Raw genomic sequence first — 25,479 nt, forward strand, 5'->3', positions numbered from 1 at the left:
AATTCTATTTCTTAGGAGTATATGTTTGTTGGGCACATAAGTTAGGCTGGTGTTATAATGGTGATTTGTAACTTGTGAGAGGCATCGACTCTGGTATATATCCTGCTGTACCAATTCTAGAGGCATCACCTTTTTAGTATGGTACTAGGAGTTATTTCTTAGAGCCTCAACAAAGCACCAATTTGTCAAGTGAACAAAAAGCAAACAAAAACAGTCTCAATTAACTACCAAAATCTGATTCTTAAAGTCGAAGTTTGTTTTATACAGACAACAACGGGCTTATTAATTTGTATTAGTGGACAGATCAGAAAACATTAGTTTAGTAAAATGGAGTTCCTGTTTAGCCTTACTCTACATTTATTATGATTTATTGTTTTCTAGTTTTTAGTCATTTGTTGCTTCTTGATTTCGTTGGATATTTTTGCTCATTACCAAATCCTTAGCAAGGAAAAATGACCAATAAGCCCTTATGGAAGAGTCCAACTTGATGCAAAATTTAACCCCTCCTAACACAAAAGGGCACAACCTAACCATACTTTGTGTGGTTTATTGTACTTACCTTCAAGACTTTAGCACTTTATGCAAAATCTATTTATCATTCTTTTATTTTTATTTTGTAGGTAATCCATTGATAAATTATAGCTCACCTTGCATCTGACCTTTCCTCAAACTGTGACGGCTGAGTTCTCTGGATTTCTGTCAACACAAGTCAAAAAAAACAAGTGTATCAGCCCATATGCTGGAAGCAGTTTTGAGGCTATCAACAACCTTACAAGTTAAGAGCCGCTAAGAGCCCGGCACCATCCATCTATTTCTTTAATGAACTCTTTATGGCCTTAACTTGTATGAAGAACTCAAACAACCGTTATACAACTGTCCTTTCACTCCTTGACCGCTTGACCCAACCTAAAGGGGTCTCACCCTCATTCAATGTTTGCACCTATACTATCTTGATCGGCTACTGTGTCCGAATGATTCAGATCAACGCATATGCGGTATGTAATGGCCTTCCGCATGCATGAACAAAATTGCATTTTAAAACACTGGTTCATTGTGAGTATTCCAGAGACGTTTCATCTCTGTTGGGTGTACAACAGTATATCAGGGGTGCAATAAAACTAATAAATTGTAGGTACAGGAAATGTTGATTATAAAGATATCGAAATTAAAGGGCGAAGTGAGCAAGTGACGTTTAATGATTCACGATTAACCATATTTTTATGGACAGATGCACTTTATTTTTAATGAATATAATGCGGCGCAGAGTAGAATGAAAAAAAAAAAAAAAACAGAAGCTTCTGTAGAGAACTGGTCAAGTTAGACAATCCACTCAGTTGTTCCACTCAAAATCAATCACTTTCCTTTGTTGAATAAAAAGTACAGACTTAATTACTTAATTAACAAACATACAACAAAAGTATCGACTTAATTACTTAATTAACAAACATACAATGCACTCTCTTAATTCACCCAGTCCCAAACTAGAACAATAACAATATAACAATAGTATTCATGAGTATTCATTACCTGTGGTGGGGGAGGAGGGACTTTGACTTAACACAGGACTTGACTATAAATTACTAAAACTAGAATAACCAAATGGCCAACGCTCTCTTCGTCTTCGTCTTCGTCTTCGTCTTCGTCTTCGTCTTCGTCTTCGGGCCTCGGGCTGTCGGGCACCTGAAGCCTGAAGCCTCACGATGATGCCAGTTGCCACTTCGTCGATTTCATTTTCTCGTCACCGAAAAAGAACTTTTTCTATAGCAATTTTGTTTTATTGTATTGACTGGGCTCAAGGCCTAAAAAGGGACTAGCCAGGTCCCCACGGAATTCACATCCTCTCCAATACCTGATAAGGGAATCTTTTACAATTACTAGATCTGGACCGTTCTTTTTAACTGGGCATGAATCTCAAAGCCCAAAAATACTGCTCCCTATGGTGGTCCGAATTCCAAACCGGTTGAAACTTAATCTCAAACTGTAAAGTGAGGGTGACCCCACCAAAGTCGAAGGCAATCAATTGAACTATGTTACTAGATCTGGAGCGTCCATCTGAGATTGGACGGTTCGGATGGAATCTTGTTTTATAGTATTAAAATAGTTAAATTAAAGAATTACATACAGTTAGGCCCTGTTCGACCATTTACTGTTTCCGTAGAAAAAAAAAATCACTTAGAGTGAATTTTTTTTCCCTCACAAAAACAGTGTTTCGACCATTCAAATTGGACACGTTCCTGTTTCCGCTTGACAGCCGATCTTAGGGAGTGAATTGAATCCTGACTCCTGAGTTATAATTTTGGATATGTTTGGATGGTATGAGAATAGTGTTATTCTCAGAATAGCAGTGCTATTCTAAATCAAGTCCATACAAACAACCACACTTACTATTCTGAATAAGCAGAACAACGCTATTCTGCTGTTCCAACAAAAAGTCGAAATAGTGACTGTTGCAAAGAGTGCATCCAAAATACTTTTTAGCTATTCCAAATAGTTCTGAGTTAGCGCTATTCTCAAATAGTAGCTATTATAGCTATTCTTAATTTACTATTCTCAATAGTAGCTATTCTAGTTATTCTAAGAGTGCATCCAAACTGTTCAGATCGCACACAAGTCCCCTGTCGATCTCTCGCATTCTGATACATTTCAGTTTCGGTAATTGTGTTAATAACTTGCAAATTTTTTTGTACTGCTTCATAGTTTTTTTCATCAACTTAGAGTCCAACTAACACTTTTGACGTATCCAAATTTATTAAAAGTGTAACAAATAATATTACATTTAGTAAGGTTATGGTACTAACCGCATATATATTGGTCTGTAGTTTCTACTATGAATTAATATCTATATTTTAAAACGTTTAAATAATCAATGAACCGTTTAGCATAACCTTTATATGTAAAAGTACTGTAAATCAAATTTTACATATTTTTTTTCACTTTCTAAGATAAATAAAAAATCACTTAATCTAAAGATTCTACATATCTAAAAAAAAAAGTAAAAAAATTCTAAAAAAAAGTAAAAAATTCTAAAAATAAATAAATTTTAATATGCAAGTATAGTTTCATATATAAATCACGTTGAATGATTTAGATTAACTATTTTGAACTTTGAAAACAAAATATTAATTTGTAGCACATACTAATATGTGATATGCATAGTACCATAGCTTCATTCGTGTTTCAAAAAAAAAAAAATCCTCAACTTCTATAACTGACGCTTCGTTTTTTGTAGCACATTCCCTAATTTGGTAGTCTCTTTCATATTTTGTTTTCCTTAAAAATTTGACATTTTCCTGTTTCCATTGCTTGCACGTCTTAGTTGCACGGGTAGATGCAGAGAGGATCTATTGCATCCTAATCCTTGCTCAGTCAATAAGGCATAAAGCTGTGTTGACTTGGTTCCGTCATGATCTCTAGAGAGGCTTTTTTGGGCCAACTGTAGATCAAACCGCTACACTCTGGTTGTGCGAGACTTCTTGGCCTGCTTTGTCAGATTAAACTCCTTCCAAATTTGGACTCAGGACAGGCTCTATGGACTGTGTAATCACAAAAAAATACAACTCGGAACCAGTGTTTGTAAATAATAATATGCGGTCCATTAATCGAAATTATATAAATAATTTAATATTTTTATTAAATTTAACTCATTAAACTTATCAAATAAACTTAATTTAACTTAAGTTGTATTATTATAATATGACACTATGCTCATTTTTTCTTAACGCATAAAAAAGGGCTCTGGATGCCAATACTTGTGCCATAGCAGCTGTCAGTTATCTATAATTTTAGCAGGTTTATTCCATTCTTTACTAGTCTGTGAGTTAGGATTTAGGGATGATATAACTTTTTTTTGGTTGAATTTCGTAACTACATTGGAAAGAAACGATTGCGTTAAACAAAATGATGTATCAGTATAACAAAAGAGCCATTAATCGGTTGTTTTTTTAATCTCTTCAAAATGTAATGGTACGGCTAGTGTCTCTTTTTTAGTTATGTTCTTTGTTTCTTTTATTTTAAAATATTTTGAATGCACTTGTAATAATGTAATCATATAAGAGAAAAGGAAATACAATTAATTGTGCAACAGTATTGAATGTATTTTGAAGTGTTAAAAATGACTCTCCTTTTTATTAAAAATAATTTGTATGTGACGCACAGGGCAAAAAACACTAACGAAATTAAGGAAATCTGCCTCCATTACTTTTGCGGTTCTGCCACTTATTATCTCTTTCCAGTACATACGACTGATTTCTTATGTTTAGTTCGAGTTTTTCTTTTGAATTATGATCCAGTTTAAAGTTTAAACAGATGCACAAACTTTCCAAGTTAAATCAAATCACTAGATTAAGTGTGGATTGACTACACAGTCTAAGTTGAATTATGCCATAGTATTACCATCACAAGAATAAATCATACCAAAATGTGTAAAGTGATATAAGAAATGAAACATCACTCTATAAAATGGTCCTTTAAATCAAGCTTTTCCTTTTCAAATTCCTTCACAATTATCCTTTGAAATGGATGTCTCCATTGGTTTTGTTCCCAATCTTGTCAGCATTTTGATCCAAACGAAGAATGAGACAAATCTTTTTTCTGAATAACTGGAGGTGCAAACCTTGTTCCAAATTCTAACTTGTTATTTATGGTCTGTCAGGATCCGGTTCGGTTCAAGCCCGGACTGAACCAAATCGATCAGATTAGTAACAGTAAATGTCGCAATTTCTCTTGTTTTATATTTGTTATGGTTTGTCGGGTACTGGTTCAGTTCGAGCCCGCAAGTCCCCTCTCTTTTATTTCTCTATCCCACTCGCGCGCTCTCATTTTCTTGATCAAGACTGTGCGCTCTTGCTTCTTTCTCCATCTGTCACTTCTCTCCCTTGCTCACTCTCTCTCTCCTTTGAGCGTATCCTCTTCTCTAGCTCTCGCTTGCTCGCTCTCTCTCTCTCTCTCGCGAGCTTTAATTATCACTTAGTGTTCTCTCGCTAGCTCTCTATTCAAGTCTCTCCCGCGGACTCTCTCTATTTCTCTTGCATTTACCGCTTTGCAAGAGAAATCATCTCATGGGGGACTCACAAGAGGCATCGCCTGTCAAGGTTTGTATATTTTTGGCACTTCAACTAAGGTTTAGATTTATTTGTTTGTCGATTTATCGCCCCGCCCCCCCTGCTACTTTAATTTTCCATCTTCGTTTGAAGAGAGAGGCAGAAGGTTTGGCGCCTTAGAGAGGAGAGTATTATTAATTAATACTATAATTTTTTTTTTAAAGTTTTAGAAAATAATTATTTTTGAAGATTTTTGGTATGTTATAGAGTTAGATTGGACAAATATGCAGGTTTGTATTATTTTCAAGGATAAATATGTAACTATTGATTTTGGAGGGATAAATATGTAATATTGAAACTTTTGAGGGATATATATGAAATTGCCTCTAATAAAAATGTAAAACTTTTGCATGTACAGTTTTATGAATTTTACAAATTTATTTTAAAATAAAGGTACCAAATATAAAAAATTGAATAATTGGATTTATTAATTATGATATAACTACATCTTGATTTATTTGATGGTATGATACAAGAAGTAAGCACTTGTTTTCAAAAAAATTGGCAGCATTACACTTTACTATCTCTTTTAACATGTGATTTTCGTACCACAAAATTTGTAAGCTATTAGCAATAACATAATATTTAGAAAAAAACATCAATATGTAATATATTAATCACATAATTCCTAATTTATACGTTTTAAGGTACCACAATAAATTTGCAAATGCACCTCTGAAATTTCAAATCAAGAACAATATAATTCGACATAAACATAGTATCATATACTTGCGACCTAGCAGAATATTCTCAAATGATTTCAAGAATAAATTTTAAAACTCGTTAATCATATATATGATGATGAATGCAAATGTTAATAATTTATAGTTTAGTTATTATTAATCACTACACCGTTGTAGCAGCAAAAGGAGTGAGGCTATTATATTATGCATAACACATATTAGTATGTACTATGAATCAATATTTCTATTTTCAAAATTTAAATAGTTGATTCAAACCGTTAAATATGATTTTCATATGAAAATGAACTTGCATACTAAAATTTATATTTTTTTTATAATTTGTTTTATATTTTTTGAGACATGTGGAAAAATAGTACTTTTGAATGATCTATAATATTTAGATCAAGTTATTTTTTACATATTAAAAATAAAAAATAAAATGAAATTTGATATACAAGAACATATTTTGATAATTGAGATATTAATTCATAGTACAAACCAATATGTATATGCATAGTACCATTATACTGTATCAAATGGTGAAAATATTCATTTAAGAATATAATGTAAATGTAAGTAAATTTATGATGAAATGAATTATTTTTCAGTATAAAAAAATGCTTTTGAATTTGTAAAAGGTGTCACAAATTAAACAACACTTGTCCTAAAATTAAAGCAAGAATCATGTATGAAGTAACTAAGACGGAGAAATTTACATAGTGTTTTAAAAAAAAAAAAAAACATAAAACAAAATACTTTTCTTTCAAAATTCTTAACAAAATACTCTTTGTGGTCCCACTTTTTACCTCTCTCTCCTTCCCTCCCACTCCTTCCTCATCTGTTATATATGTATGGCTCTCCTTACTCATCTCTTTCCAAAATTCATAACAAAATTCTTTTGGCACTCATATTGATTTTCTTTTTTAGAATAAACTGAAATATCAAAAGTATTTAAAGCTTCGGTATTCTGAACATTTGATAAATTAATACGTTGCATATATACAGATATAATTATGTTACATTCTGTTAAATAAAAAAATGACTATTAATATGCTAAGTTTTCCAAAGTTCAACGTTCACTTTATGAGATATAAATTTGACTATACATATATATATATATATATATATATATGCTAATATACGATATGCAAAATAATTTCAGGAGATTTAATTTGGAAATAAAATAAGTTGTTGAACTTATTTTACATGGGACATGGGATTTTACTAAAATCTGAAAATAAAATAAGTTGTTGAACTTGTTTAAGTTTAGGGATGATACATTTTTTTTCTTGGGAAAATTTTTCTTTTATGTTTTAGTTGCATATTGGTAACTACATTGATAAGAAACGATTGGGTTTAAAAAAAAATGATGTATCAGTATAACAAAAGGACCATCAATCGTTCCTTCTTTTTTTTTAATCTCTTCAAAAATGTAATGATACGGCTACTGTCTCCTTTTTAGTTATGTTCTTTTCTTTTATTTATTTTAAAATATCTGACTGCACTTGTAAAATTGTAATGTATACATATAACAGAAAGGTAAATACGATTGGACAACAGTATTGTCTGTATATTGAAGTATTAAAAATGGCTCTCCTTTTTATTGAAAAAAATTATTCTACCTTCTACCATACAGAGTAACACTGCAATTGGTCTAGTCAAAATTTTGAAAGTAATTAAATATTTTGTATAAGATATTGGAGTAAACAAAGAAGAATCCTAAATTTCTTGAACTTGGACAGGGCTTGGATGGACTTATGATTGTGTGTTGGCCCCATAACCAGACACATGATTCACCATACAAGGTGATCTTTCTCATAATACATCATTTTTCATAGTTTTTACTTTTAATGCAAATTGATTTGACATTGTACAGTCCTTGGGCTCTGAGAAAGGGGAAAATTAAAATTGAACGGGCCGCAATCTGTTGTGTCGGCCGAGGATATGAGGATATGAGGATATGGAATCTGTCAAACGGTTGGGCATACTGAAGGTTTGGTTTATGTTTTCCTATTTCTATACATTCTTCCTTGTAAATTCTCAAAACCAAAAGGGCCTAGCTGCAAAAGTTAAAGTTACTTGTGTGTAGTGTAATAAAATTGCACATTAACTACATTTTGCTTTGAGTGTATCCAGATTCCGTGTACACATTTAACAACCTCTTATGTAAAATAAAATTATGGTAAAATTGTATAAAATTTGGTCCTATAGTCCTATAGCTAAGATTGGAGTCAAGTTTTAAAGGCCACTAATTTCAAAAGATAAAAACTCCATCACTTTTAAGTTTTCTTGCCTTATGATATATAATGTTATCTCGTATAACAATTAAATATCATTCCTTCAATTGTGATTTATTTTGAAATGAATAAATTAACAGGATATGCATGCGAGATATTGTACAGTAGTACACCAATTGAGGGTTTCTCTGACCGACTTACTAAAAGGTTTGCTGGTTTACCACCCAAATGATCGATTGACAGCAAGAGAGATTAACATAAGATGCGTCCCATAGACCATAGTAGTGATCAAGATGAAAATCTGGCTACTGAAGCACAGTAGTTAGAGACGTTGATCAAGAAATTGTGATTTTGAAATTAATTGGGTAATCTTTCAGCTTTTGCTCTGGAAATGTTGATGTAATTATTATGGAGGATTTGTTGCATCTCAACTGCAATAATTGTTATGTTACGAATTGAAATCAAACGTCTTGCTTTTTGTTATTATGGCAACAAATGTGAACTCATGCAATATACTATTGACCCACATGTTCATCCAATTCAATCCACTTTAGGCCCAGCCACAGAGTTTTTGCCGCAAAAATCTTTCAAAAACATTAGTAAAAAATCAAAGAAAAATCAGAATGAATATCAAAGAAAAGCACACAATTAATAAAAGACAATTTGCTATTTTGCTACATATTTTTCCACCTTCGTAGAAGAATATAATATGACTTTTATATACAATTGTTATTTCCACAGGTAACATTCGTATTAAAGGAATATCATGAACAAGTGCATTTCCTTTATTTCTGACACTACCAGAATGGAAAAGATTTCTGGACGCCATCATATTTTGTTGGCCTTGACTTGAGTAACGAATATAAAAGCTTTATTTCTGAACGGCCAAGATCGAAGAAGAGACTGGTTAATGGTTATACTGGTAAACTAACTTGTCTCCCATTATCCATCAGATCAGGTCCCCCACGTGGAATTATATTCCCTCAATTTCATTATGATTTATGGGGATTCATATCACCTAAGTTACCTCATTCTTTGAGTTTGAATCGGGTCCGTTTGTTATATATTACCATGAATCTTAACTCTTAAGAGAGGCTTTGTGCATTGCAGCTTTGGGCTCGATTTTGTTTGAATTATGATCGGGAGGAGGTAATACAGAGGATCCAAACTCGGTTCGGTGGGTGTGGGTTGGTGAGAAAGATGCTTCAAATAAAATTCATATCAGAGGCTCAGAGCTAGTGCGTAATGATATACAGCATTATGCTAATGAACCGTTCACTAGCAATTTAATGAGCCCAATCATACTGGATTTGACTCTAGTCCTTCGGCTGTAATGATTTATATTGTGACCTAATTAGTTTTGAACATTTTGTAAAAATGATGCTATCGATTTAATATTTTTTTAATGTTATGATTAAAAAAATCGGTTCTTCAAGCACCAATCTAAATTTTGGGGATGGATGATTTTGCTTTTTCAAGGAAATTAGAAATGTAGCCCAGCCTTTTGCGTGGAGATTTAATGTTTCTGGAAGGGAATAAATAACTGTACGTGTTTCATGTCCAATTAAATAAACTAATAATCTACAAATTAAAAAAATGCAAAGCGTGTCTGCCTGTCTAATTTACAAATATAATTAACAATCCTAAAAATAAGATATCCTAACAAATAATATTTCAAAAGATTAAATAAATAATTAGATACAGATCAAAGAAGACATCTCTTTAATTTCTCTCTAATTGACCAACAAATATTTGGTCATGAAATACCAAGCAAAACATAAACAATCTTATGTTTCAACCTAAACAAACTATATCATACACTATAATTGTAAACTACAAATTAACACCCTATAATGAAAAATAATCACACCTTACTTATTATAGAAAAATAAAGCAATCCATGGCTATCAGAGGGTTATTCAAATCCTCTACAAGAGGTGGTGGTGTTTTTGCTCTCTCTATAGATACCACCTCTCCATCATCTATAATTAGTCTTTCTTTTACCTCTTTCTCCATTGTTGCTCTCTTCTGATCCCTCTTAGTTGCGGTACCGGGTCTTGAGACTGGACCCGTTAAGGCATTTAGTGCTCCTCTTTGCGAGTTTACCGGTCTCCATTGAGGCGATTGATGCTCCGCAGTTCTTGGTCTAGTAAAGTTTGAACTTATCGGGTTCCATGAAACTGGGTCGGGTTTGATAACCTTGCGCCCGGTCCGACTCGCTGGTGACACAGATCGTGCTCGCTTGGCGTTGCTTGATTGGTTGATTCTTATGCTTGTGTTTGTGCGGTGCCTTAGTGAAGAGGCTGTACCACCCCTTGTGGTACTAGACAGATATTGTGATGGTGTAATTAGAACCTCTGGTTGTACTGGTTTTTCTTTAATCCCTTTGATTGGATCAAGGATCACTATGTTTGAATTCTCAACACATGACAACAAAAAATCGTTCGAAAATGATTTTTTCTTTGGTGGTCGATATGTCGAATTGGAATGGTTTGGTCGAGAATCAGAGGAAATGTCAGTGGAATAAGAGGAGGAATAGCTGGTGGTGGCATTAGAGGTGGTGATAGTGCTAGTAGAGATGGTGGAAGAAGAGGAAGAGGAAGAGGGGATAGGGGGACAGGGGTGTATTTGAAATTTGGAATGATTTTTGGGGATTTCTGAAAAAGGGCCCTTGGGAGGAGGAGGTGTGGTGAGAGGAGAATCAGAGGAGATAACAGTCTTCTCATGGGGGCTCTCTGGGTCAGAGATTGAAGGAATTGGAGAATCAAAGCAGCATTTGCTTCCACATGTACCCATTCTCTCTCTCTCTCTCTCTCTCTCTCTCTCTCTCTAAGGAGATGAAGAATGGAAGGAAGAGAGAATATGATCTTCTCTCTCTCCTCTCTCTCTCTTGAAATATTCAAAAAAGGAATAGAAAGTGGTAGGAGGGAGAGAAGAAAGAGAAAATATAGATGGCCAATGAAGAAGTGGCAAAGGTCAATGCATAGTATTGTATTGATTGTTAATCTTTTATTCTTTTATTCTTTTCAATTGAAATTTATTTTTCAAATATTACACCTTTCTGATACTAGAAACGACTATGTTTACTTTTTGATATTTAATACACCTTTCTGAACTATTTATTCCATAAAATTAAAATTAGTGAATTTTATGTGATTTACGAGAGCTGAAACTCTGAAAGCAATATTAGATGAATTTCCGGTTTCTTTAAGCATCATTAGAGAGTTTTATAATATTTTTAAGGTGCAAAAACAAAAGAATCAATCTTTCTTTTATATACTTTTACTTAGACATTAATTCATTTTTTGTTTGTATTCTGAAATATATACTTTTCAACAGTTGAAAGTTTGTCTCGTAGACAAATCAATATTAAAAAAAATATAACGTTTTTTTAAAGACGTTAATTATGATATTTTGCATCCTGAGTATACCATACTCACAAAATTTGTGAATAATTTGTTGTTTTGGTGATGACGAACCAAACGTCGAATTACTTAGTTGACCGAACTTTGACTGAATTATTCCCGAATAATTCGCGAATTTTACAAACTTTTCTTCAATTTTACGAATTATTCGCAAATTTTTCTTGAATTTTTCCCTGAATTTTTTGTTTGTTTTTGTTTTTGTATTTTGCTTCCTCGTAGGACTGAGATATTTGGTTCAGATAATTCCAAATCATTCCCGAATTATATCCGAATTATTCCCGAATCATGAATTTTTCATCTTGCCGAACTGAACCCGGATAATTCATTTGTCACTATGATTATTACATAAAATTACCACACAGATTGCCACATTGAAGGTGTCACAGATAACCAAACAAAAATGGAATAAGTGAAACATTTCTTTTCATCATAGAAACTATGTGAAAAAGTTTAAATTGCTGCGGCGGGGAGTATGTGCAAAGCAAACATAGAACCGTTGCACAACGGATATATTGTGCATGCAATGATGATTGACAACTGCATGATCTTTATCAATTATCATGTGATTTTATAACTTTTTTTAGCACTAGCTCTACATAGTATAATTAAACAATAAAAAGGTTTTAAAGCATCCCTTAATTGGGGGTACCAATAATATATTTGAGGGGGCACTTTTTATTGTTTGGGTCACAACTCACATGTAGTAATAGTACCTGAAAAAGGTACAAGTAGTAGGCTTAAGATTTGCTTGATTGACTCCTTTTTTTTTAGTATGGAATTAATTTAATTGGATAGTTATAGTCATAACTCATACGTATATGGGCATATTGGATCAAACTGTGATTCTTATAATTTGGAAATATATATTTTATAATCTCATTGTCAAAAAAAAAAAAAAAAAAAAATTGTAATCTAACCGTTTGTACTTTAAACAGTTCAATTTGAAATATGATTAGAAACTTTTGAACTGCTTAATTTTAAAATGGACGATTTTCAATTTATTCAACTATCATGAATTTTATAAATAGTGAACGATTTTCAAAACGGTCCTTTGCATTATAATATTCACAATATATCTGTAATATATTTTAATTTTTTTTATACCTCTTTAAATTATTTTCGAATTTTGCTATTTTATCTGACATTATACATATAACATGGTATTTATCTGACATTATTAATTTTTAATATTTTTTTATAAAGGAATCACTATTTTAATAACAATTTACTTTGAATTTTTTTTTTTTTGCAAATTGATTGTGATTAACTTATTATCATCATATAAAATATTTGGTCGTTATTGACATAATTTTTTTATTGAAATTGTTATTTTTGAAAGATAATTGTTTTCGTCTTTTGACCCTGGGACTACAATGAGAAGAACTTTGCATTATAATTGCTAGAGACGTTCTGGTTCACCTATACATTATTTAAGGTATTATTCAAAACTTTGCATTAAGACCTAGCAAAATTAAGGGAGAATCCAAATAATGAAAAAAAAAAAAAAAAAAAGAGGGAGAGAGAGGCTATAGTAGCTCAGTAAAATTAGATTCATATCCTCACGAGCAGTGGTGGAAAAAATTTCAAAAATATTCTTCTAATTTTATGCTTTTTTTAGAAGAAATTATAAATACATAAGATTATTTTTTTATATAATTACATCTCATCCTATTTTTTTTTTAATTTCTATATTTTTTCTTAGAAAAATATTATAAAATATACTACATATTCAAAATAATTATTGAGTTAACCTCATTCTAAAATTTTGCGACTCTGCTTAAAATCCTCCATCCCTGCTCGTGAGAGCTTGAGGCAGGGGGAGACAATGGGGTTCAATTGATTCCATTCATTTTCAAAATTATAGTGCTTACATGATATTTTATATATTTTAAAGTAAAATGCTATGGATACTCTAAAATTAACCATCATATTCAGCACGAAAAATATATATTATTGGCCACATTAACATTTGACAATTGACTAGCTTGAGGAATCTGGATCGGGTGTATTTCAATAAAAAAAAATTTGAAAAAAAAAGAAAAGGAAAAAATAAAGGAGAGAGATCCAATATGTTGTGTATATTGCTCTGATTATTCGTCAAAAGTAGGTATGCTTAGAACATGTTTCCAAATTTACTTAGTTCGTATTTCATCCCATTATTCATTGCAACTATCTTCCTCTCACCAATTTACTATGTAAATAAGAAAATAAAAAAAAGAAATGTTTAAACAAACAATATTTTAAGAGGGAAAATCTTCAAATTTTGCTCCAAAAATTGTCTTGAACCACACCTAAACGTGAAAAGGTGACACGCTTGAAATAAACATATAATTTGGCTGTGATTTTTACTCGGAATTTGACCAATTTTTATTTAAATTTATATTTTGTGCTGAGATTAGATTACTGTCGTTGTTTGAAAATTGTCTGCAAATATGAAGAAATGAAGAAATTTAGAGACAAATAAATAAAAAAAGAGGTGACATAATTATTATAATTGCGGATGGTACTTTATGAACTGTGTAAATTATATTATAGCTTCCAATAAATTATTTAAACATTGCAAATTACCAGCGTTGTGCTAAAATTTTATTTATTTTTATTGGTGACCACTTCTCTAAATCAGTAAAAGCCCATATAAAAGAAATTGAATAACCATAGAAGCTTTAATAACACAAAATATTGACACAAATCTCAACGCCAGAAAAATTTCCGGTTCTGTTTTCAAATAATTTTGGATTAAACTACAAACTATTTGTCCTTTTACTAGGTCACAATCCCAAATGACATTCCTAGTTTATTTTTTGTTTCTAGTCACCGTTGGGATTGGTAGCCATGAAATTTATTCTAGAACATGATTGCCATTTGCCAATTTGCCACTATCCTATAATTTAGTAAGATTTCATTTTTAATTGGAAGCATGATTGACGTCTTTCAAAAAGTCCCTTGATTTTAGGATCAAATGTACCTAGGAAACATAAATAAATGTAGAAAAACGAGAAACTCTAAATGAGAGAGAAAAAAAATACATAACAAATGCCGAGAAACACACATGCACACCTCTGATATGATATGATTACATAATGGATTGTCTATTTTATAAAATAGTTTTAAATATTTTTAAGTTCAAATATCTTTATTTTTTTCATTCTGTTTTTAAACTAAAATAACTTTAAATTGGATTTTGTTTTAGTTAGTATTAAAAGTTGCAAAAATATTTTAAATATTGATTTTTCAACTTATTGATTCATATAAAACCTCCATTGAAAATTGATAATTTTTTATGTGCATTATAGAGGATAATATAGATCAAATCTAACAATTTTAGTTTTAACATACACATTTTAGAATTTTTATTATTACAAAATTAAAAAGTGGAGAGAAGCACGAAAACAGAGGCATTTGACTTGAATCCTCCTCTTTCATCATATACATCATCAAGTATCTAAATGTAAAACAAAATGATAAATATGCCGTTCATCATTTAAATATGATACATTTAAATGAAATGATATAGTACAAAAATGTCTTAAGAGCGAATTCTGATGCCCATTGCCAAATTACAAAAACTTGAGGCTTTTATCTATTTAATTTTTTAGCATGAGATGTACAAGTCTAGCTATAAATAAATTACATTCTGTCATAACATTGGCACTTCTTTCAGATAAGAAAAGGTAGAAAAGAACAATACAAATATACTTCAGAACAAATTTGTTCAATTTGTAATTTAATAATTCCATGTACAATTCGTAACAGAAAAGTAACAATTGAAATACAAGCCCATCTATAAATAAATTACATTAAATCAAAGAATGGACTGTATAAATTTCTTCTCCGAAGTAAATGCTACTTACACCAATATATATTGTCAGTGTAAATTTGTAAATTTCATAGGAGAAGGGTAACCAACGCAGCAGTAAGTATTGTTCCAGGAATAACAATTTTTTTAACCTTTTCTGTGATCCCCCGTTGTAAGCCGTCGGATCGGTCATCTAGTGTTCTCTGTTCAAACAAACAAGGCGGCAGCAATTATTTTTCAATATTCTTAAATTTCAATGAAAATTTACTTTTATCTTTTATCTTTTTGGTCAGTACAAAAAAAAAATGTTAACTTCACTACGTACAATCTACCATTGAGTTGACTGTTACAAATCTAAGTTTTCCTAATAATTTTCAGAAGTAAAGTTTTGTGGAGACTTTTACCAGAATAATAAAAAATCTTGAGAAAACTTGGTGCCATTACCCAAAGAAAATCTTCTTGGTTTTAAGAAGGATCTGTTTCATACCTTGGTGGCCTCTTTAAGTGGTCCCCAGCATTCGATCCGGTTGTATTTCTTTGAATTAGAATGGAAATACACAAAAACCTTGGAATCCATCAACTCGGGATGTTCTTTAAAAAGTGCTGCATCTCCATATATCACAGCTTTCAGAACCTACTAGATACAAAGCACATAATGTATGATGGATTTGGAAAAGGGTTTATATTTAAGAGAAGGGATATATTGATAATCATATATTGGAAAAATTGTATTGCCATTGATAAAATTGAATTGCTAATTATATAAACCACTTATCAGTTTTCAAGTTCGTTTTGATACACAACTTATTTAAATGATAGATAATATAATTGTTGAACCTGTTAACATACCAAGGGTAGCTCTTTTGTGAAGACAAAATATCTAACACCAGCAGCTAGATCTTGCAATAAATTTGCGCCACTGACATAACAATGCACATGCAATGACATTTCCTCATTCATTTTCTTCCACTCAGCCACCACATCATCTCTCTGCAATGTTGTTCTCCAACTCTGCAACTAGAATTATGAAAAAAAATAATGATGAGAAATAGATAAAAGTTTTCACACCATATGTACCTATCAATGTTGTTGCTTATTGGCACATTCTAAGGCAAAAGAGAGAAAATAGATACCACTGCTCTGTACAACTACAGCACGGAACCAGTCATGTACTGATCCAAAATGATATATAATTTTTTAATTTGGGTTTCGTGAAAATAGTGAAGTCACTAATGCTCAAAACCAACGACAGAAGTGAATAGGTACCAAATCGGTACCACTGTACAAGTACGCCATCTATTCTTCCTGAGTACAACTAGTCTTGCATTGATCCAACTTCAACTAATTCACGATGAATTTGTGAAAGAATTGGACATGAGTAGTTAATAAAACATCACAGATAGAAGACTGATCCATTTAATATGGTTTTAACTCTGTGAGTAGAACTTATAGTTTTATGGAGATGGTGATTTGGCCAAGAGTGTGACCCGAATTGAATCCAATCAATCATATTCCCCAAAATTTTGGATAAATTTATGCAATGAATTACAAAAAAAATAGATATGTACCTGTTCACTGCTAATAGAATTTGACACAGCTAGTGTTAAATTGGCAGTCCAGTCACAGTGTGTGAGAGTGTAAGCTCGAGGACCGGTACAGAAGGGTTTTTTATTGACCTCTTCCCCATTAAATTCTACTTTCAGCTTTGATGCTTCAAATGTTGTCGGGGTTCCCAACAGCCTTGCTGCCTGATATTTTGTAATGATTGTTAAAATTAATCTATGGTGCTTGAAATAAAAATGAAAAAAAAACCGAATCAAGTAATATATAGACCTACATTTTATTTGTGTCTTCTTTTTGTTGCATTTTTCAACAATCCATACAATAACAGGAACAAATTAAGAAGTTTCTTTTCGTTTTAGTCCAAGAATTTTATTATTTGTAGTTAGCATATACATATTGGGTCTAATTTGAGCAAGTAGAACCTATATACATATATATTCCAGCCCACAATTCTTCTCCTGTAATCGACATTCTTCAGGTGAAATTGCATAATTTAAGAACTAAGACGAGGCCAATAAAAACTTAGCATGAAATTCAAGTCAAGGAACAAATGTGTTAATTAGGTACCAGAGATTGATAGAAGTCTCTCCCGTCATAATTCATGGCCATGAGAGGTTTAACAGAGATGCATCCCTTTCTCCTCCTACCAACTACTGAAGAAGAGGAAGAAGAAGTAGCTACACTAAAAGAGAACCCGTTGAATGCATTCTTACAGGCCATTACACCATTACTCTCTCTTTCTCTCAATTAAAATCCAAATCTCATCTCTCATGGCCTCGTTGCATGCTCATGCGCCACCTCCTCTCATACGACAACCTCAACCTATGGCCTCGGGTTCTTGCACAGACGTGGCGGTTGGAGGTAGTCAGAGAGAGGTGTGTGGAACGCAATAGAGATTGAGAATTTTTTTGAATTTTCTTTTGACCCCTTTCTTTTTTTCCTATTTGTCTAATCATTTTTTGTGGCTTGAAAGGCATAGGCCAGAAATGAATTCTGATAGAGGAAGAGTTAGGACAGGTGGCATGCCTCTATTGGATGGTATTAAAATGAAGGATAATGAGATAAGTGGGCCCTCGTTGCCAAGACAACCTGAAAAAGTGACCAAACGTAGATAAACCGAAACAATTTGTAAAGCCCAAAAAAAGGGAAATAAATCTGCTGTTATTCTTAGGGTGCTTTTGAATAAACAAATAATAGCTCACTTAGATGTGCTACTTTTACCTGATTATCCGGATTTGATCCGGAACTGAACTGGATCTGACCCGGATTCAATTAATTTAGATAGGGTATGATTTAAAAAATATAATCGGTTAAATTATGGGTATGGTTACAAAATTAATAATTTAATATCCGATTCGGATCCGAACTGAAACCGATACTGTAATGAATAGGATATGGTTTTATTTAATTATCAGACCCATAACCGAATCCGACCCGATACCCGTATAAATACTTGATAAAATATATATTAATAACTATTAATATATAAAAATATAATTTTGCATATTAATTTTTACATAAACCGTGGTGAGCCTAATGCTTTTTTGAATATGAGAAAATAGAATGTAGTGACATATTCGTTATGTTTATACACATATATGGATGTCAAATTTATTCCTTCTATAACAGTCGCATTAATTTTTTAAATAAAATTTATTACTATGGATATATCCTTCAATATTTGCCTTAATATCCTCTGCATAATAATGGAAATTTATTGCTCTCATTGATATGTCATTTCTACAAATTATTAGTATTTCATTCATAGATTTTTTGAACCATAGAAAATGAAATCGTCATCTCTAATATTTTACTTTTTAAAAATTATATCTCTTCTTCAAAAAATTTTTTTCAAAAGTTATTTTCTCTCCATTCTTCTGATTTTTTTGTGACATATACCCGCTCCGGATTCGAAACCGCCCCGTATTTGAACCGAACCCGATAATCTACAAACAAGTTATGGATATATATCTACCCGGAACCGAAAGACTGGACCCGAAATATCTACAGGTAGATAGGTACCCGGATCCAAACCCGACCCAAATTGAAACATATAAGTGTATGTATCGAAATTTGGACCCGAACACTTTTAGGATACGGGTCCAAATATAATAGTATCCGGAACCGACCCGACCCGATAGCACCTCTAAGCTCACTAACTCTAAATTCGGAATAGCTGCTAATCCAACATTTCAATGAAATAGCAGAATAGCAGCTAACCCGAGCTATTCCTTGTGTTGAAAATAATATTTTATTTTTCACCCAAACGTGAAATGGTGAGAATAACATGCTAAAAATAGCAGCTATTTCTGAATTAGCGCTATTCCAGCTCAATCCAAATGCACCCTAAAGAATAACAACAACCTGTTATTAGGTCTAAACCGTTGATCTTTCTTGAGATTTGTGCGTAAAATATTACTTTGTTGAGATTCGCGCATAAATTTTTTTGAACGATTTGGGAATATCAGATTTCTATTATTCTCTTGGAATAACAACATATTTATTTCCGATAAAAGAATTTCTTGGACTTGTACATTTTTCATTTACTGCAAAATTCACGGTGTGACGTGTCATATTTTCGTGGATACAGACATACGGTAGTAGAATTGAACAAAAACTGGCTAGGCTACTAGACAAAATGCGTGGGTCCCAGGCGCCGGTGAATCGGTGCACTCGGTGACGGTCTGTACCTGCCACAGATAATGTATAACCGACAAGAGCTAGAAATCTAGTCGCCGTATTAGAAAAAATTGTAAAATTTGAACAAGCAAAGCCGCAGCGCTGAGTGGTCTCTGGACCGTCCATCACATTCGGACGGTTCAGATCGGATCCTGATGTTTCAGTAGCAGACGAGAAGGTAAGACAGGTATACAGCCAGGATTGATCATAACTGTACGAATTCTTTTTTACTTGTATTTTTCAATTCTATAACGATATATGAAAATCGCAAAGTTTTAGACGAAGCAAGAAAGAGCTTTGCATTTCCCAACTTATTAATTTTCAGTTGCTCTCTGCACTCGTTCACTTAAATTTGCCATATAAAAAGAGAAGTCTAATTTTCATATTATTGCAAAATTGACAGTGGCATTTCATCTAAGACGTGGACACAATTGAAGAATTCGATTAAAAATTGCTGGTAGAAGACATTTAATGAGTGGGTCTGGGTCCCACACACCGGTATAGTCTGAAACTGGCACATATCATGTAATTTTGTGCGGATGAATTACAAAATAAAGGTTAAAAAACAAAAATAAATTAAATAGAAGTTGAAGGTTAAAAAACAAAAATAAATAGATTTGCTCATTGATAGGTATCAAGTAGGATCCTGGATCCATACCCAATGAAAAATTAAAGGATCCAAATACAGATCCGTATCAAACTATCAATAAAAGGAGACGGTGCTCTAAAGGCCTAAATTGCTGCGAGGTTACAACCCGATCTGTCTCTGCTTACGAATCGGTGGAGCGGGTCCCTCCATTTCATCAGTATTGCTTGTAACTCGATCAGCAGTTGCACTAACAGTAGTGTTAGTATTGTATCTGGTTATACAAATCCACTGGCGAGGCGTCTCCAAATCATCACCAGTAGTTGTGGGTATGTGCCAATTGCCACTCTCTGACTCCTGAAAGTTTGCATTAAAAAATGCCATATGTGATCTTAATTATCCCTCACAAAACGGGTCATGACAGTAGCAGCCGGTACCGGCTCCATAACAGAAACTAGATTTTGCTTTTGGGTTTTTTACAGGCTGTCTGATTAATTGGGTATAAACTGGATTTAAAAATCAAACTAAATTAATGCAAATGTTTACCTGAATAACAATGGAGTATGAAGGGGGCATATGGAGACTTGGGCCTCTGTGCGAGAATTTCATTCTCACCTATACAAAGTTGCACAACCTCAATTAGAAAACCCAAGGAAAAACTAATGAAAATAAAAAAGTGTGGGGGTGGGAGTTGTTTGAACCTGATGCTTCTCTTTCCAGCGAGGGAAGAAACTAGGGCCGAGAAGCTGAGATAAATGGTCTCTCATCTCATCATTTGTGACCAGCAAGCTTTTATTGCTAACTGCTGCATACAGCCAATACCTATAAGAGGACAAGAGTTACCAATGATAATTACAACAATGTATTTTAAGCTTATTTTATGTATATACATTTTTTTATGAAATCCGACAAGTGGTGCGAAAAAGAGTATTTCTTGAGAAAAAGGTACATCTCAAACAAATTATATGTCAAGTTGAAATGGTATATTATATCAAAAGTAAGCATTACATCAATAAAGGTCCACTTCATATGTTGGTATTAAAACTAACACTATAAATTTCATGGAAAAAGTTAGGAAGGTGAGGAATTGATATACCAGTCATCATTTGAACCCCGAGGAGTGTAATAGAGACACCCTGCCCTTTGCCAACTTTCAATAATTTTTCTATTCCTGGGCTGTTTTGCTGTCTCATCATACACTCGCCGCACATGCAATATTACTAGTGGCATCTTTTTCGAAGGGCTTAGTTCCCTTATTCGTTTTATAACCGAATTTACCTTACAATTGAAAAATATATATAATATTAGTAGAAGAAAATAAGAAAGTTATTCCAACTTAGTCCGGCCTAAGCTATTCATGTTTGGTTGAGGTCTAAAGTTATGTCATGGCCTAAGTAATTAAAAAATAGTACCAACTAAAGAACATAGAGGGGGAAAAAATAGGATAGTCTCTGACAGTGGGCCCATCGGGGGACTAACTCTTAGGCCACCTGGAGAGGTGGTTGAAATTTAGAGGCCTAATTTTAGAGTTACACCTAATTAGACCGGCCTAATTAATCTACATATGGTGGAATAACTGAGGCCTAAACCCCTTATTCCATAGAGCATAAAAGAACCCAAATATACCAAACCACATGAAAAATAATTGGCTGAATAAATGTGTAAATAAAAATAAGATAGATGTTACTTGGGAAAAACTGAACTCTTTTTGATTGCATAGGCCGGTATTAGCTGCATCGATAACTGCGTCAAATGGTCCATTTCTCCGAAGCCATGCCTATAAAAATATTAACTCAATTCTGGTGAGTATCTCACTTAATTAGTTACAATATAAGTTGGCACTTACAAGGAAGCACTAAATCAAAGCTATATACCGAACCTCAAATCGAAAAAACTCGTCTCTGTTTTCCTTAAAGTATGGAAACTTCATCAATGACCTAGCAAAATTCTCCGTCTCTGACGGTTCAATGTCTATACACACCAACTTCTCACTGCAATTCTTGCACACCCCATTCTCACTCACCAAACTTCTCTCAATCCTCCATTGGCCAGTACCGAGCCAGCCCTGCCCGTGCCAGCCACCCCCACCTTGCGCAACCCCTTGTTTAATCTTGTCAGTGTCCCATTTGGAAGCACCCACTGCAGCTGCTGCGTCAGATCTAAACCAGGATTGGATGATCTCAGCTGTCGGTTCTGACACCTGGCGGATGAAGGTTCGCATCTTGTGTAGAAGCCGGTACACTTGGTCGGCATTCCCCTTGGTGGCGTTAGCACGAAGGAGAGCTGCCAAATCAGCATCCTCCGGGACCATACCTGAGAGTAAACAAAATATACGCAAAAATTGAGAATTTAACAATTTAGGCAAACCATGTCTCTTTTGTACTTCTTTGATATTTCATGTTCACAAACTTGTTTTTATGTTAAGGATGTAGATGCATATTATCATAATTTATACGGTATTCTAGTTATCACCTAATTCCAAAAATATGACTATGTTTACCAGCTTAAATACCAATCTTAAGCAGTACTAATGTATCCTTATCAGTATAAAATGAACTGGCATAAAAAAAAAAAAAACAGAAGTAACAGAACAACGTACCATGTGTATCCATGTGGGTCTCCACCTCGTGGGCCATCTCTACATCCAATGCATCACAAAAACCGTGCAATGCCGGCCAATAGCTCCTTAACTTAGGTGGAATCCCCTTCTTCTCCATTTGTTTTACCAGATCAAATGCCAAGTTTGGGTCCCCCTTTATGGTTGCCAGCCTGGCCATGGAAGTCAAGGTCGCCTCATTTGGCTCCACATTCGGATCTGCACACATCCTCTGGTATATCTCAAAACCCCTCTCCATTGCCATTTTGCTAATTTCAGGATCATTAAATTTGGTTTCAGCATCTTTCAAGGTGACGTCAGAACCAGTATCTCCTTCTCCGTTGCAGGTACCAGCAGATTCAATGGAGGGGAGGGAGCAGAGGTACAGAAGGCAGTTATAGTTGCGGAGAACGAGAGGAATTCCCTCAGCAATGGCGTTGTCATAAAGCTCAAGGGCTCTCACAGTATCACCGTACTTGGAGCACTGGTCAAGGCCTCGCTGGAGCAAGCCAGCAGGCGACTCACGGTACTCCTTGCGTTTCTGTTTCACTGAGGCCCTCCACTCCCTCTTTCCATCAGCGTGACCCCTATGAACATTCATTGTGTCCCCCGAGGGGGTTTGAACTGATTTAAGTTGCCACGGTTTAGGTCTGTTTTGGGGTTTTGTTTCATTGGTTTGGGGTTTAGTGAGATTGCTCGGAGGGTGTTCGATAGAATGCCTATGAGAGGAAACCCCGGAGTTGGGTGAAGGCTTTTGCTTGGGGCGTGTGGAGGGAGAACTAGATTTTGGAAAATTTGAATAAGAGGGTTTAGGAGTGGGGTTTATGGAAACGGAGGAGAAGTGTTTGGTGGAATGCGCAAAAGAGAGGAGGCGGAGGGAAATATAGTGGCGGTGGAGGGAAGGGATTGTTAGGGCACGGAGAGTGCCCCCCGTTAGCTGCATCACAGCTTTACTGCCGCTATGCACTATCTCATTGACTGAATAGTACCTGATGAAAGAGAAAGAGTGTTGCATTGCATCATATCTATCTGAATTGTACTGATGGGAGAGAAGGAGATAGAGGGGAAAATCGAAAATGCTTTGGGGCTCTCCGCTCTCACTGAAAAGTGGGGACACAGTCTTGGGCCCCACATGTCACTGATTCAAGAGAAGTCCGTATCCTCTGAGATATCTCATATTTTGCGTTTCTGGTGCCTACCAGTGTTATAAAATGCGGTTTTCATGCGGTATGCGGAAGGCCACCGCATACCGCATATACGGTATACATCTGCATATGCGGATTTTTATGCGGACTTATATATGGAGACTTTAAAATGAGAATTCATATATAATTTGTATGCAAAACTATAATTTGTACATATCAGAGGCATATCTAAGATAAGAAAGGAAGTATCTAATAAATGATTGATACTATGTATCTGCATAAATATATCAAAGCTATAATTTCTGTCACTATGGGTAATTATATCATGCACATCAGAGGCATTAAGACACAATACACAAAGGCATCAGAGGAAATAAGAGAACTATTATGTCTTAACAGTCACTGTCTTAACAACGTGCATATCAGAATACAACAATAAGAGAACTATTGTCTTAACAGCCACTGTATTAACAACAAAAAAAAAATCTTAACATCTCAGAATACAACAATAGTTAAAAAATAATTATAACAGATTACTACTATGTAAAACTTAATAAATAAGAGAACTGTACAACACATATTATTAAACTAACTATATATGTTTACCTAAGCTCTCACTACTACATATAAAGATGACATTTGATATCATACAATTGTGCAATTTCAAAATCAGTTGTTTGAGACAGTAAGGCAGTGACTAATTAATTAATTGTGCAATTTTGTTCTATGATAATTCCTCCAGGAGAATAACTGCATTTTTGTTTTTATCTACGGCTCATGTAATTTGTCAGATCGCATAGCATAGTTATTTTGTGATATGTATTTTCTCCCTTTATAAACAATGTAACGGAGACTTGATATTCTATAAAAAAAATGAGACATTCAGACAATACGCTTTCTTCTCCTCTTTACAATACCAGTACCTAAATACCAGTATCTTCTTCAATTTGATATTTATCTACATACAATCTTACCAATTATCTACCACATTGGCTGTTACCAATTATCAGAGATATCATATTTATTTCAATCAATGAACCATCCAATCTTACCAACTAGCTATAAAATATATCAATTTCACTAATTACCAGAGACAGTGACTACATCAACAAAATTTAGTGACTAATTAGGGTACTGTGCAATACCTGGAGGCTGGAGAAGAGGCGATCGGTGGAGATGAGCTAGAAAGAGAGACGGAGGAGAGAGGCGGTGGAGATGCGCTGGGAGGAGAGGCGGAGGACAGAGGCGATCCGTTTTGGAGGAGAGTGAGAGACGGAGATAAGGGAGGAGATCGATTAGGACTTAGGTTATGCGGAGAGCTGGAGAGAATGTTTAGGATTGGGTTAGCGCGGGGCCAGTATTATTTGTGCTTGAGATTTGTGCAGAACTGATTTGAACGGTTTAGATTTTCCAAAAGAATCACGCAAAATATGAGATATCTCAGAAGGATGTGAATTCGTTAATATGTCGCTAGCGAGTTCAAAAAATCTGTTAAATTTATATCTAAATTTGTTTAGATCCATTCCCAGAATTTGCCGATTTGTAATACTACTGGGTCTAGATGTCCACAAGACCATTTGTCAAATAAAATCAAATCATAAAAGTTGGTCAGATATTCTGCTCACGAGGACAATTTTTAGATGCATACGGGATATCTATATAGTTGCTGT

General features: G+C 33.8%; 2 protein-coding genes across 3 annotated transcripts; both read right to left on the minus strand.

Annotated features, from left to right (window-relative positions):
• Window positions 1-15,150: 15,150 nt before the first annotated feature.
• Window positions 15,151-17,762, minus strand: LOC144573015 (protein STAY-GREEN LIKE, chloroplastic-like). Its single transcript, XM_078322679.1, has 5 exons — window positions 17,371-17,762; window positions 16,809-16,988; window positions 16,090-16,257; window positions 15,728-15,874; window positions 15,151-15,443 (listed from the first exon to the last, which is right to left on the minus strand). Exons 1-5 carry the CDS (start codon window positions 17,521-17,523, stop codon window positions 15,330-15,332), a joined length of 762 nt encoding a protein of 253 aa, XP_078178805.1. The 5' UTR covers window positions 17,524-17,762; the 3' UTR covers window positions 15,151-15,329.
• Window positions 17,763-19,983: 2,221 nt separating this feature from the next.
• Window positions 19,984-25,133, minus strand: LOC144573014 (proteinaceous RNase P 1, chloroplastic/mitochondrial-like). 2 transcript variants are annotated; one of them, XM_078322678.1, is made up of 8 exons: window positions 24,955-25,133; window positions 22,668-23,653; window positions 21,948-22,381; window positions 21,756-21,845; window positions 21,165-21,346; window positions 20,770-20,890; window positions 20,615-20,683; window positions 19,984-20,425 (listed from the first exon to the last, which is right to left on the minus strand). In XM_078322678.1, the coding sequence occupies exons 2-8, from the start codon at window positions 23,605-23,607 to the stop codon at window positions 20,231-20,233; spliced, it is 2,031 nt and encodes a 676-aa protein (XP_078178804.1). In that variant the 5' UTR covers window positions 23,608-23,653; window positions 24,955-25,133; the 3' UTR covers window positions 19,984-20,230. The 2 variants fall into 2 exon arrangements, with proteins under 2 accessions (XP_078178804.1, XP_078178803.1); XM_078322677.1 differs by lacking the exon at window positions 24,955-25,133 and having other exon boundaries at window positions 22,668-23,778.
• Window positions 25,134-25,479: the final 346 nt, after the last annotated feature.

This window comes from Carex rostrata, chromosome 21 (assembly GCF_964058835.1).
Source record: "Carex rostrata chromosome 21, lpCarRost1.2, whole genome shotgun sequence".
NCBI classification, from domain to species: domain Eukaryota; kingdom Viridiplantae; phylum Streptophyta; class Magnoliopsida; order Poales; family Cyperaceae; genus Carex; species Carex rostrata.